This window comes from Cricetulus griseus, chromosome 8, assembly GCF_003668045.3.
Source record: "Cricetulus griseus strain 17A/GY chromosome 8, alternate assembly CriGri-PICRH-1.0, whole genome shotgun sequence".
In the NCBI taxonomy this organism is placed as follows: Eukaryota; Metazoa; Chordata; class Mammalia; order Rodentia; family Cricetidae; genus Cricetulus; species Cricetulus griseus.
In genome coordinates, this window is record NC_048601.1 from 45,048,057 (window position 1) to 45,063,647 (window position 15,591).

Sequence of the window (15,591 nt, forward strand, 5' to 3'; positions counted from 1 at the left end):
AGGATGAGTCTATATTTTCCTAGTGTATCCAATCCATACCTCTAAGACTTTGTGTATTGTCATTAGACTGCACCTTGCGAACCAGAGATTGATAAGTACTAAGTATGATAGCTTTTAAAAATTTAAGCAGAAAAGTGGTATTCTGGAGAATAGCAGTTGAGCCTCAGTAACTGCTTTAAAAAATTATTTTTAAAGGGCAAATTCCTGCTGCTGGACATTACTAAGCCCACACAGTCAGTTCATGGAATGATTGGTGAATTCAGAGCTCTCCCTGTAGTGAAATCAGGAGACAGAACTAAACGTCCACTGTGGCCGGTAATGCAGGGGTTGCGGTTCAAGGTATCTTGGAGTGTACCACACACCTGTAAGACCACAAACTGCTTTTTCAAAGTAACACTTGGGACACTGACATTGAGTCTCACTTGGTAGCACCCCTCAGCAAATTAATACCCCAATAAATCAGGAGAGTCATAAAGATGTTTTGGCCTCTGCTCCAACAATTGCATTCTTAGACATTTATCCCAAGGAGGTAAATCAACAGAAGGAGTAAGATTAATGGCTAGCAGTGGTTCACTGTACTACGCAAACAGCAGAGGGGAAAGAAGGGCCTGCAAAATGCCCAGTGTAGAGGGACCCACTTATCAACAGATGGAATCACACATTACCAGAAAAACTGTTAATGGAAAAGCCAACAAATTACAAAAAATAAAGAAAATAATTCCTTCTGTGTCTAAAGCATGTAATAATATGTCCCCCAAAGGGAAGGGAGAGGCTGGCAGTAACCATAATCGGGGCTGGCTACAAGGCATGTGACATGTTCAATGGCATGGCACCCCAAGCATGGAAGGACACTGCCCTCTTTGCAGTGTTTGATTTTCCTCTTGAAGTGAATATTTTTTGTTCAGGAACTCTGAAGACTCAATTGCCAGGCCTAGGCCTTATTTCAGAAACAAAGACAAGCACAACTATTAAGAATAGTTGTTAGGAATATGGGTATAATTGTTTAAAGCTATTTTTATCTGACATCTAGCCCCCCCACCCCCAAACTCCCTCTATGCTGTGCTAATTTTAGGGTCAATTGATTTTGAAGGTTCCTGTCTTCCAGGGCAGGCCCCTGTTTGTTTTTAAATGGTTCCAGGGGCCCTTGGGGCTTGCATACAGCATCAATTATTTAGGAAACCAGCCATCCCCGGTACCACCTCTTATTACTAATACTTGATAATGTCCATTATAAGTCCCTCACTTTTGCAGCCTGTCTTGGAGATGGGCACATTTGAACTTGAATGGTTCTTTTGCATATCAAAAGCCCCCCTGAAACAGAAAGTCATTTGTATTTGCAAGAGATCAGTTGTAAATATGATTTACGAACAGCTTTTCACAGTTGTTATCAGAGAGGTTTTGTGTGATCATGCCAGCCTCCTTTAGATGAACCAAGCCCCAGTCCATAATGAGAAAGTTGGCAGCTCTCAAGGTAGCTGGAGTGTCCGGGTGGCGGCTACCAGCCGGGCCTCATGTTTTGCCTTGTTTACAGCTGACAGTGTTATTATTCTGATTGGGGCTCTGCTCTCTTATCATATCGTTGTGTTGAGCAAGCCTTTTCCTCTCCGTTTGTGTTTCCTGGCAGGGCTTTTCTTGCCTTATTGACAGTTTGTAAAAATATGCATTAATTTGGAGCTTCAAGCATGTATCATGGTGTCTCTCTGCTGTGTTTGCTTGAAGTTGATTAATGATAGACCCTCGCTTGGGGTCGTCCTCTGGAGGGTTCTTTCACAGGGTCTGCATGTTAACTAGCAGAGCAGAACACACAGCGAGTCATGATTAGCCCAGCCAGCCTCCTGTGCTCAGTGGTCCCCATGAACCACTGCCGTATTACAGATTCCCGTTTCACGTAATTACTTGCAGGGTGGCATTCATCCACCCAGGATGTCTCTACGAGGCCTGTTATTTGGCACTCCGAAGTGTGGTCCCAGGACCAGCACCATCACCCGGAATCTCTTAGAAACACAGAGTCTGAGCTCCATCCGCTGTACGTCACAAGGCCCTCCAGTAACTCATGCGTCCTGAAAAGCAGGAGAAATAATTTCTGTACAGAATCCTTCCTAAAACAGGGATGTCCACCAGATCTTTCATTGAGTGGCCCAGAAGCCCCTGGACACATGTGGTCCCTAGACCCTTGGGATGTAGGCAGTGAAAATGACAACAGACATGAAGTTATAGCAAGTTTCCCACCATATTTGAAAAACACACGTGGCCAGGGTGACTCTGCCTCTACTGGATAGTGTTGTTGCTATAGGATACATCTTCTAAGTTACCCCAACACCAGTTGTATGTACATCAATCCAGAAGCCCTCTAAGCCTGTTTCTCTCTCCCTCTGTAGGCACCCTGTACACGTCAAAGAGGAACCCCTTGACCCTGAGGAAGCGGAAGGGCCTCTGTCCTTAGTGACAACAGCCAACCACAGTCCAGATTTTGACCATGACAGAGATTATGAAGACGAACCAGTAAATGAGGACATGGAGTGAACCTCTGGGCGGGCCGACCCCTGAGACAGAAGATTGGGAAAAAAGCAAAACAAAAACAAATTAAAAAAAAAAATAACACGTCAAAAGTTAGCAGTGAAACCTTTCTCCGCTTGTTGTACAGTCTGGAGGATTTTTCGCTACATTTTGACAACTCTGAAATGTGTTAACTCTTAGTGCCATCAAGAATCCCATTTGGGAGTATTTTTGATTTTTCTACTTTTTGTTGACAAAAGGGATTTGTACTCTGTGCATTGGATGGACCTGTTTGGTACTTGGGATTTTCCTCTTTGAGTCAACATCAGTGTTGTAAATTCGATAAACGGATTCACTTTTAGCAGCAGACTTTGAACTGCAGTTTTGTCCTGCCAAGGCCGACACCGAGGACACCCGACTGAGCTCGCGCACCTGCGCCGCAGACCAAGCCTTCGCCCGAATTCAAGATTCCAGTGGACGACCTATTTGCACAGCACTGCATGTTGATATCACTGCCTTTACTCACTTTGGTTTTCTTTTTGTTTGTTTGTTTTTGTTTTTGTTTTTGCTTCCAGTTGGGATGGGGAAGGCCTTTGTGTGTTTATTGGGGGGAGGGGTTAAAAATAATTATCCCAAACTTTTTAATGTATTGCTTTTTTTTTTTTTTTTTTTTTTTTTTTTTTTTTGCTTCTTCTATACCATTTTAAGTTCTGACCTCAGGCCTCCATTTGGGCCCATGGCCTCTTGGAGGCTTCACGTTTTCTGTACCTTGTGATGAATGTTAATAGGTGTTTTTATTATACAAAGCTGAATGTCATTTCTCGTCTGTAGTTTTCTGGCACTCATTCCATTTTCCTATAGACATCACCACGTTTCTCTCAAGTTTAAAAAAACAAAACAAAACATTCCGTTTTGGTCTTTTTTTCCAAAAATTAAAAAAAAAAAAAAAGATCCCAAAGGCTGCACCTTACACCTGAAGGTCCTCTCACAGGGACATGGTGTCCTGCCAGAAAGAGAACGAATGACAGAAAAGGAGAGAGAAACACACGCACATACTCTAGGAACATAGCAGATTCATTTCACAAAAGCAGTATTGGGGTGGGATGGGAATGTTGGAGATTTTTCTTTTCATAGAGCCCGCCATTGTGAGTAACTGCTGCCACATTCTCTCAACGTCAGGAAACACAGCCAAGAGGAGACGATGACAAGAGTAAACAATCCTTAATAATTAGACTGGCATGATGACCACGGAAGGCTCTCCCCCCCACCCCCTTATAATCAAGTGGCCAGGACCACAGATTCTGTGTCGTCCTTAACAGCAGGGGTTGCTTTGTTTGCAAAATGACCAAAAAGCCAGCTTCCCTGACTAACTTTACTCAACATGGTGATAGTGCTGAGTTTGTGCATCGGTTGAGACCAGCTTGGTGGCGCTCATCTATTTTAATGCAAACGAGACATCACCTTGCACTTATTATGGGAGCTAATGAGCACTGAGCCCAGTAGATGGTGATGTGTTGGTTTCCAGGATGCAGAGTCTACACTGCAGTTGAGCCTGCAGTGTGATAGTCTCACACCACCCGAGTAGCACAGACTTAACAGGTGACACCAGTAGACAGACTGAGGCTTCTGGGACCAGGGCCCACAGAATTCGATGGCTCTAGGTCGGTATACCCCTCAGCCCTTCAAACCCCTCCACACTTCCATCTGCACCCACTTCCCTGGCATTTATTTATCTAGGGCTGTAGCTTTTTGTTTGGGTTTAGTTGGAGAGCCTTTCGAAGCTTAATTTATATACTTTGTACCTTTTATTTCTAAAATTACCAAAGATATTATGCAAAGGTAAATTATTTTCTTTTATGCTTTATCTGATGAAGCCAAATATCCTCTTATTGTTGATCAAAGGAGGCAAAAGGATTCAGAGGCAAATGATGAGGTCCAGGCTGTTTGCCAACCCGAGGGAAATAACTGCCCCTCCAACAGAGTTCATTTAGCAGACTAAGTAGGCAATGGAACCAAAGTTTTTTACTTTTTTCTACTTTTTTTCCTTTTCCTTTTCTGTACTTGTACAGAGACCAAAACTAACTCCTGTAAGGAGAAAATATGGGGCTACTGCAGAGAAAAAAAAAAATACAAACAGGAAAACAGTATTATAGCTCCTACGGAAAGAATGAGATACCATCTCAGAAAAAGAAATGAATGTATGATGCTGAAATTAGTGTGTAAATCAAGGAGACACTTAGGATGACTTAGGAGAACAGAAAAGTGTCTGACTGCACTAGGCCACTTCTAGAATAAAGAGTTTTTGGTTTTGTTTTTGGTTTTTTTTTTTTTTTTTTTTTTTTTTTTTTTTTTTTTTTTTTTTTTTTTTTTAGAACATTGGTATGCCACTTTTGTTTAAGGGCTGTGCTGTGATCACTGCATTAGTTTTGTTTTATCTTGGCACATATATCCTCTAGTTCTAGATTCTTCCTGCTTTTTGTTGTTGTTTTTCCTTTCTCAGACTACGGTTTGGTCAGCATTTTTCCTTTACACACACACGAAAAGGTAGCATTCCCATCCACTCATCAGCTTAGAATAGAACGTCTTTGGCAATTACTTCTGAAGCTTTGCTCTGCTTTCCGTAGAGGGGCAGTCTGTGGTTACTCATGCCCCCAACCCCCACTTTTCTAGGCAGCTTCATGATGTGCAGGCAGTAGCCAGGCAGGGTCATGGGAGAGGGGGGCCTGTGCTTCTAAACTGAGTGGTTGCTGGTTAGATATTCAAAAGAGGATAAAAATCTGGTAGATTAGTTCATTCTCAGCATGTGTAGCTAGACATGAGTAAAGATAACAGCATGAGAACTGTTAGTACGCATACCTCAGTTCAAACCTTTAGGGAATGATTAAAAAAAATTTTTAAAAATATACATTTCACTCAGTTGCACTTAGTCGTATGTCTTGCATGCTTAGTCTAAAGACTGTAGCAAAAAAATAAAGAAAAAAGAAAAATTAGATTTTACATATCTTTGCAGGTGTCACAGCCTTGCAGAAGAACCAACTTTAAAAAAAAAAGTTCTCAGGCTTTACAGCAAGCAATTTTCACTCTGAGTTTTACAGTTCTGATTCTGTCCCTTGGGGGGGGAATTATGGTCGCTTCTTTAGAATGGGGTTGATTCGGTTGTACATATATCCCGATGTGTCTGTGTGAATCTTTGTCTTTTGTGGGGGAGGGCCGAGGGCAGCTCTTTTTTTTTTAATTATTTTATTTTTTAGGTATTGTTCCTAAAGAGGAATAAATGCATACACCTGTTTGTCAAAACATCTTTGCTTTTTGTGCAACTGCATTTTATTAATGATACTTTAAAACAGAAGAAAACCACAGTATCTTTGGGGGAAAAATCTACTGTATGTAATGGATTTGCAGTCAATGCTGCACATGTATTTTATTTCATTACCCTTGATTTATGAACATTGGATGACATGTTGACATGTGGGAGGAAAGAAGAAACTCCAGAACACTTTTTTTTTTTTTTTTGGCTTTTAAATTGTAACATAGTTGACATAATTTGTTTCCTATTCTCATTAATTGAAACATTTTGTACAGGTTTGTGGGGTGGGGTGTGTGTGTGTGTGTGTGTGTGTGTGTGTGTGTGTGTGTGTGTGTGTGTGTGTGTGTGTGTGTGTGTGTGTGTGTGTGTGTGTGTGTGTGTGTGTGTGTGTGTGTGTGTGTGTGTGTGTGTGTGTGTGTGTGTGTGTGTGTGTGTGTGTGTACGGGTGTGTGTGAACGGGTGTGTGAGTGTATGTGTGTGTGGATCTGTTTTTGATACATTCCTGTTCCTTGTGTTTATCCTGCCACTGCCTTTTTGATTATCTTAAACAAGTTCCTAAGTTTGAAAAGAGAAAAAAAAAAAGTTGTTTTAAAAAAAAGTTCTCTCCTGCTGCAGTCAATATTTTTGCATGATGAAATTCCAAGGTCACACTTTCAAAGTTTTATCAGTAAAGTAGTGATTAATAATGGGAAGTGTTGAAAAATATTGAAATTTTTGTATAAAAAAATTTACAAGGTCCCAAGGTGTAAAGACAATTTGTTACTTTTTCTTTCTCTTTTCTTTTTTTTTTTTTTCTTAGTAAAAGCCAAGCAAACATGAGGGAGGTTGGCCCATGTGTCAGACACACTCAGTCATGATGATGATCCATCTTTGTTGTTCCTAGGGTCTATCCATGTGAAAAGGCTTAGGCTGCCGTATTGGGGCACCAAAGGGTGATCCATCAAGACTTATGTACATGGTGACCTAGCTGCCAGTGCCCTCCCCACATCAGAAGACAGTTGACTTGACATTCCCAGCATCCCGTCAGCCATAATAAAGCAAGCTTTGGTTTAAAAGATAAACAAAATAATAGAACCAAAATGTAATGTAAATCACTAGCTCTTATTTTTTAACGTCACATGAAATCGCATTGAAAAGTCTCCTCTTTTTCCACATTCTAGCTAAGCTCTGTCTCCAAGGGCATAAAGCAGACTCTGCTAATGACTTTGAATCTTTTTGGTACCCTTTGGTCAATGCCATACCCTCCTGACAGTCTGGAAGTGTTTTGCAACTCGGTTTCACTTTAATTATCCTGAGAAGCAAATGGACAATTCTAATGGCGTCTCGTGGGTCCACTGTAACTCGATGCAGTCCCTGCTACCCAGGAGCCTGGGTGGAGATGGTGCGGTCTGGGTTGTGAGCGTGGTGCTCTATGTTTATGTGCTGCCACTAACAAGGATTGTTTTGTTTTGTTTTGTTTTGATAAGGCATAAAAGAATCTCATTCCTTGACATCAACTGTAATTCCATCATTCCATGTCTGTGGATACAGACAATAAAAAAAAAAAAAAAATGTTGTGTAGTCAGTACTAGTGACTGACATGAGAGCGTTCTCAAATGCAATAAAAATGCTGGTTGTTCACACTGGTAGACAAAGTTGCCACAGCCTAAGTTTTTTCCCTCACTTCTGACCTGCTGAGACTGTATGGCAGGCACATGCCACAAGCTGTCCCTTAGCAGCAGCTCCTCCATGCCAGATTCACAGCAACCTGGTGAGCAAGCTAAGGGAAGCTATTGGAAGAAGGGTTCCAAGAAACAGTGGAAGGGCCGGCTCCATCTGAAAGAGCATGCTCTCTTTTTCATCAAATTGATAAGGAGAAAAAAAAAAAAACAACCAAAGGTTTAATAACTAACAAGAAGAGCCAAACTAAAATTTTGGGGGAAAGCAATTTCATGAATAATTCATTGACATTTCACATCTGCAAGATCAGTCATCCAAATAAAATGCTAACGTCAAAACCATGCACCATCTACAGTATTCTCATCAGCAAAGCTTTTGCATATAATGATAAATGCTTAGATTAGAACGAATGATCTTATAAAAATGCTCTATCAAAAGTGTGCTGGGTTAACCACACAGAAAAGACAGCAGGACTGGAGGGAGAGCCCTGGGTCCCAGGAAACCACCACTGGAGATTATTTTTAATTCTATACTTATAGAAAAATGTGCATTCTCTCCTTAGCTTCATCCCATCATATGTATTCTAAAGACTGATGGATGATACTGTGTCTTTAACACAATTCTCACTGGTAATATGCTGAAAGGAACACTACAAAGCTACACGTGGTGGTGCACACCTTTAATCCTAGCACTGGGGAGGCAGAGACAGGCTTATCTCTGAGCTTGAGGCCAACCTGGTCTACACAGTGAGTTCCAGGACAGCCAAGGCTACATAGACTCTGTCTCAACAACAACAAAACATCAAAACAACCTGGGAGTGACCAGACCACAGCATCACAAGAACTATTGCCTCTATGTAATTCCAAGCACACCAGTAAGGCTTTGAGATGACTAGTGACCTTGCAGGAGTCTTTCCCAGCACAGTGTGCCTGCTTATTTTGGAGCAGGATTAGAAGGGACTTTCCTGCATTGTTTATGAATCTACAGTTTACTTTTTCTACAACAGTATGATTTTGTTTTGTTTTGGGTTGTTTGTTTGTTTACATTTTGAGACAAGGTCTCATTATGTAGTCCTGGCTGGTTCAGAATTCCCCTAGGAAAATCAGGCAACCTGCCTGAAATTTGCAGCAATCCTCCTGCCTCAGCCTCTCAAATGTTAGGATTATAGACAATGTGCCTCCATGCCTGACTCCTTTTTATTTCCTTTTAAACAAGTAGATATTGTTATCAAGAGAGGAATCAGTATCCTCTTCTCATTGATTGCTCTGCCATTCTGCAAGCACCCTCGTCTGATAATTAGCAAAACATTTCAACCTTTAATTCTCACCTAGCTGCTAAGAATATAATATCAGGGTCAACTGAAATCCCCTTAATTGCTTGGCTTAAACACAGATGCTGCTCACAGGGTATACTGTTAGCTGTGCACACATATCCCTACTAAAACACCCCAGGACCCGTGCAAGTATGAGAGTATTAGTGGAAGTTCAGCTGGCCAATCCACACCATATTTTAAATTGCATTTCAGGAATCATTCCATAGCAAGGATACTCTTAAAAGATTCATCTCAAGCTTGCTCTTCCTATAAAGCAGCTAACTCAAAACAGCTTCTTCTATTAAACAGGGACCTTTTATATAAAGAGCATAAGGTCTCTCTATAAAACAACACAGGGAGCTGTAACATAAACCTCTGAGCAAAAAAATGGATAAACAATACAACTAGCCTTTTTAGTAGGTTGTCTTCTTTAGTAGTGCACATATTTATGTGTAGACGAGTAATGACAATTTAGCTTTTCATTGTAGTTGAATCAAATCCAAGTATCCCTTACTGAAATCGAAGTTGGGTCTCAAGTTTTCATTTAAGGCTCTAGTTAGACTGATGAACAGTTTAAGACAGAATTCATATCAGAAGGAAATTAAATGCAAAACTGCCGGCATAACTGTGGAATAATGTGTGGATTTGAAAACCATCACTCAACTGGCAGTGATGGTACATTCCTTTAATTCCAGCACCCAGAAGACAGAGGCAGGTGGATCTTAGTAAGTTTGAGTACAGCCCAGTCTACCGAGAAATTCCAGGACAGCCAAAGCTACACAGAAACCCTGTCTCAAATAACAACAAAAATCAGCCTACAGCACTTATATTGATTTTTTAAACACCACACACACACACACACACTCTACAGCCCTATACCATTTTATTCCTACTTTGACTAGTAAAACCATACTGGAGGCATAATATCAAATACATATATGTTAATTTACCCATCTGAAGCTATCAACAATCGCCTCTGCTCCCCAGCCTCAAACCAAGATGGCAGGACAAGCTGTGAGTTACAATGTTAATTGAAGGTAACCGGCCTTTCAAGAATTAATCTCAGCTAAGGCGATGATCATTATTTACCAGCCCATGACATTTTTATCACTCATCATTTTAGCACATTTCCATTGAAAATGCTAAAATGGTTCGTCATAAGGCAGATAAGTACTTGAGCTGTAAAAATGACCAACACAAGTGGCGGTACTCGAACATTAAATTATACTGTAATTAATATAGACAGTTAAACTGTCTACTACCAACAGCAATTTAGGTAACCACATTTGATCAGCTATAAATTGTAACTACATTAAAATTCCAGAAATATTAGCAATATGGATTATTTGATGGAAGTCTGTGCTGATCAACTATCCTTTTTCCTTTCTTTTTCCCTCCCTCCCTCCCCCCCCCTCTCTCTCTCTCTCTCTCTCTCTCTCTTTCTATCTGTGGAGGCATAGGTCAGGTTAACCACAAATCCATGGGCGAAGACCAGGCCTGGCACTTTTAATTTCATGAAACAAGCAATTACAAATAGTTGTATCGATTTGTTAAAAAAAGCTTTAGGTGACACAAATTGTTTCCTGTTTAGCTTATTGCTCTGATACATAAATGTCACCAAGACCAGTATAAAATAGGGCCCTGGAAAAACAACAAGGTGGCCATCATGGGTTCTGTTGTGGAATTTGTCACTCCTTTTGTGAGCCTTTTTGGTAGCATCTCACCCACTCATTTCTCATTAGTGACTGGCAGAGGCAAGGAAAACTATTTTGTTTTGTGAAGTTTTTAATGTCCACTCACCTTCCTATTCCAAATGAAACTGCAGTACGTTGGATTTGCTTTATTGAAAGCTGATACACAACACCACATTTCAAAAATATCTTCTAAATAGAATAATATTTAGAAGGGATGTCAGCCTCCAGCAGGCTAACACATCTAACCCTTCTCAATGTATGGCACTGTATGTGTTTCTTTGGGATTATATTTCTACACTTAAAATGCAATTTTAAATGGCTTGCACACGCTATTGACTTAACATAAATCAAATGTATCATATATACTTTCTTTATGTTGGCATGCCACTTAGAAAAATATGTGAGATTCAGGGGGAAAGGGGGGGAATAGAGAAAATTTATTAAATATAAGTTTTTACTGTAATAGAATATTAATCTAAGCCAATGCTCATTTGCCATTAAACTGATCCTTTTTTTAAAAAATACACATGCTTTTTATTATTTTGCACTCAAGCAAAAATTCCACATCCAAAGACTTTCCATTTAGCTGGGAATGTCTCTGGCAAGCAACATGTCAAGAAATCCTGACCTACAGAAAGACAGCAGACAATGTCCACGCTGAGCATTAACCCACGGGGCAGAGAAAGTAAATGTGACCGGCTCCCCAATATCAGATAAATGGCAGTCAACAGCACAGATGAGGGAGAAAGGGTCCTTCCCCAGAACCTGCCTCTTTGCTCCTGTAGTAGCACATAGTTGAAAATGTTTGATTTGCAACATAAAAGATTCATTAATTACCACTTGAATATTTAAAGCTATTTTACAGTCTAACAGAGATAGATAAAGCAGTGAATTAAAACCTCTAATAAAATTGTAAAAATATTTCAGTAAGTTTACCCGTGTTATGATTTAGGGAGAGGTTCAAGCATTCTTACAGAATAGAGTCTTTACAAATTTCAAGTGTGTGTCTGGAGGAAGGAGCTGAGTGCCGGGAAATAATTTGTTACTCACTTGCAAATGTTTACTAATAATTTACTTTTGAATAAGCTTGCTACCTTAGGACACCATAGACAAAATAATACCTACCAAGTAGATTGGAAGGAAGCCTTGTGTGTCTAATCCAGGAATTCATCATCTTTCACAGGACTTTTTAGACGCTAAAAACACGGAGCCCTGAAGATGCGGCAAACAGTCCCTGCCCCCCGATCTGTGTGGCTTGTTTGCCTCGGAAACTTTAGAGAATTTATTTGGTTCCTGTGATCCTCATAGGAGACCGTGCAGGCCACACTCCCCCCCAGAGCTCTGACCATAAAGTACAGTGTGGCTTGACAAGATCCTTTATCTCTTTTGTCCTCAACTTCCTCTTCCTGTGAATTCAGGACATTTCACTAACAGATGACAAGTATTCTTTCCCATTATATTGTTCTCAAAATTTAATAACATCCCCTCTTTGGGGAGTTTTCTTAATGGGATCTGCAGCAAAGAGAGTTTGTGTATCTCCCCAATATGTGTATCTCCCCAATATTAAGATCACCTTAGGATATTCCTGCTATAACGTGGTCTCTTTGAAACAGGCCACTAACCTGCATGCATCCATCCAACAGCCCATCCAGCTGGAAGCAGTCATAACATACTCAAACCCAACACTGGAGATCAGCTGGGGAGTAAGACAGATAAAAGCCCCTTGATCTCATGGTCCCCGACTGTTCACATGAAAGTGAATCCCAAAACATTAGGTTGTGTGGCAGTGTGCTAAGTACTAATGAGACACAGAGTTTCAAAATACAAGAAGACCACTTGACTCCACTGGGGACCACTGGCGACTCCTTCCAGAATACTCCCTGTTTAATTCAAACCCCAAGGATGTGTAAGCTTAGGCCAGATGGCAAGAAGGAAGGGAGAGTCCAAATCAAAGGGAATTCAAGGGCCTAGAGTGTGAGAGGAAATGAACCCCAGGGCAGGGATCAGGCAACATTGAGATAGAAAGACTGTGAATGAAGTCATCATTTGAGTGACCAAGTACTCTCTCAATGTTTGCAGTGCCAGGTGCAATGGACATGCTAGCTCTGTCACTTCTCTGGAGGCGAGAATGGAGGCACAACTGAGTCATGACCCTTGCCTTCATGCTCTACACCAATGGTTCTCAACCTTCCTAATGCTGCAACTCCTCATTTTGTGATGGACCCCCAACCATAAATTGTTTTGTTTCTACTTTATAACTGTAGTTTTGTTACTGTTAAGAATCATAATGTAAATAACCATGTTTTCCAATGGTCTTAGATAACCCGTGCGAAAGAGTCGTCATTCCACCTTCCAAAGGGGTCATGACCCACAGTTGAGAACCACTGCTCTATGCTCTTTCGTCTTGGCCACACTGGCCTTCCTGCTCTAACTGGGCTGACTGTGTGCTGCCCCAACGCTCAAAAGTCTTTTCAAGCAGTGTCATCTTCCCATGGCTCATGCATCCCTTCCCTGCCACTCCCACCATGCCACATCACGGTCGAGAAGTCTTTGCTGACCATACAATATTACTGGTACCCTCTCTGCCCACCCTTTCTCCTTCCACCCCTTTCTCGATTCTTTACTTTTCTGTGGGCTTATCACCTCTCCATGTTACAGAGACATTGCTTGTGTTGTTCTGGAGTATATCCAAGGGCACAGACCTTACCTGCAAGCATCTGTGCCCAGAATCCCACAGTGAGATGATAGCATTCCTTTGTGCCATTTGTTTGCTAAATAAGTGTGCCGGATAGAAAGTGAAGAAGGTTGCGTGGAAGAGAGGGGCACAGACCTAGGTCCTGACAAATGGAACTTGGTCCCTTGGACTTTGGATGACTCCATAACTTTTGGCAGGTTATTTATACTCCTTTAGGTCTCAATAAAAATTTCCCAGATTATAAGTGAATTATAGTGATTTAATGAAATAGTGTTTATGTGTAAAGGCCACACAGGGTGTTCTCCATAATGGGATTGAGTATTGAGAAAAAGTGAAACCAGTGCTTGTACATGAGATCTTACCTAGCTAGCTGGGTCACTGCCGGGAGTTAGACACAAGCCCTCCCAACTCCAGAATCTAGCAGAACACCATGCTTGTTTCAGAAGTCTTCTCTCAAACTGTATCAGTGTGTGTCAGTTCGTACTGATTTCTGTCTCTGGTCATTGCACAGTCCTATATTGGAGAAATACAGCAGGAGTCTCATTTTTCAAGATCTTGCAGTAGGAGAGACCCCTCTAGTTCAGGAATCTGAAAGGAAGTCTATATAATCATAGGGCCTGAAGTAAGAGAACTTCTGGGCACCATGGTGTTTGACTAACACAGAGAATGGACCACTTGTTATGGTGGCTTCATGAGCGAGGACCATAGAGCACACTGAATCCATGCTCTGAACAGCTCTTCTCTCTTCTGCAGATAACATTAGGATGCTAAGGTGCATTGATGCCAGAACTAAGAAAAACGCTCTTTGAGGCTACAGCAGAGACAAAATGAATATTTTGTGCTTTAACAAAATCTGATATGATGCAAGATGCCAAAAAGGGACAGTTGGCCCAGGTCACTGGAAAATGACTTGGATAGATTTTACAGCATTTCTGTCATTTCTTGAGCAGAGGGAATTTGGCTTGAGGCTTCATGAGACAAAGAGGGCCTTACCCAGGATACAGCTAAAGAGAGGAAGGGGGTCACATACTTGTACAAAGCTCTCCAAAAAGGGTATTCTTTTCACAACATGTCTTTATGGTCTCAAATGCTCATGTCAACTAAAAATAATCATAGAAAGTATGTTAACTATGGGACACAGGCCCACTCCAGTCTACCTTTCTTCTTCCTTCTCCATGCAACCCTCCAGGCCGATGTCTGTCTGGTCAAAAGCACATAGCTCAGTCCCCACATCTGGCAGAAGCACCCACTGAGGTGATGTCACTGTCCAGTTGTTGCCCATGCCACTCAACTGGATGTATTCTCAATACTGCTGTGCAACATTCTACACTAAAAAGATGACCACTTTCGGTACCATCATAACAACCCAGGGTAGGACTACACAGCCTGGGCTAGCCATTCTTCACTCAACCTGGCCCTCATGTACAACACGAATTTTAATAGGTTTTAATTATAAAAACCCAGAAACAGATTTTTGGGGTTAAAGGTTGAAGATCAGAGAAGCAAAGCATCCAGTCACTAGAAAGTTCTCACCACTACCAATGCTCAGACCAAAAGGGCAAGCCTGTCCTCAGATTGAATCTCCAGATTGCATCTGTCTCCACCAAACCTCAGACTGCACTGAGCTCCTGTCTCCTCTTAATATATGTTCCTCTAGTGCTGGGATGAAAGGGGTGTCATCCCAAGTGCTGGAATCAAAGGTGGGAGCTCTGTTTCTTTTTTAGACTGATTGACTCTCATGTAGTCCAGGGTGTCTTTGAACTCACAGAGATCCATCCTACCTCTGTCTCCCAAGTACTGGAACTAAAGATGTGGCCACCACTGCCTGGCCTCTATGGCTAGCTAGCAGAGCTCACTTTGCACTCTGATCTTCAGGCAAGCTTTATTTGTTAGCTCATAAACAAAGTATCACCACACTCAAGTTATTATGATTTAATTGCATTCCAGAGTTAAAATACTCCTTTCACCATCTAGTCACAGTGAGAACCTACTTACTACCATGGTAGGCTCTGGGGGATCAATAGCTCACTAAACAGAAAGGACAACCCTTTTTTCTCCTGAGTCTTCTTTTCTAGAAAGGAGAAACAGGAAACATCAGATTGGTGATAAGTTGGTGCCAGAAGCTCAAGGCAAGGAAGGAGCTAGAAAGCAACAGGATAGGGAGAGAACTGGCTGAGTGGTAGCTATAGCAAAGACATCAGAGACACAGTGACTGTCCAATGAAGCTCTGAAGGAAGCAAGCTGGATGGTACCTGTGAGCACAGCATTCTAGGGAAGAAGAAACAGGTGCAAAACCCTGAGGCTGAAACAAAGAGACCTAGGAAGAGGATCAGAGTAGGCCACGGGGAATAGATGGCCCGACAGTTCAGTGGCCCCATTGTGAGGATGGACACTCACTTTTTGTCTGAGTGAAATGAAAGCCATTGGA

The 15,591-nt window shown here is 41.4% G+C and overlaps 1 protein-coding gene across 13 annotated transcripts in view; it reads left to right on the forward strand.

The window, feature by feature from the left end:
- The window catches only part of Foxp1 (forkhead box P1), a 603,661-nt gene extending 596,230 nt beyond the window's left edge, over nucleotides 1-7,431 (forward strand). For all 13 annotated transcript variants that reach the window (XM_027428970.2, XM_027428965.2, XM_027428964.2 and 10 more), the window contains one exon: nucleotides 2,379-7,431. In XM_027428970.2, the coding sequence (XP_027284771.1) occupies nucleotides 2,379-2,523 (145 nt within the window). In that variant the 3' untranslated portion in view covers nucleotides 2,524-7,431. The remainder of the gene's footprint in view (nucleotides 1-2,378) is intronic.
- Nucleotides 7,432-15,591: the final 8,160 nt, after the last annotated feature.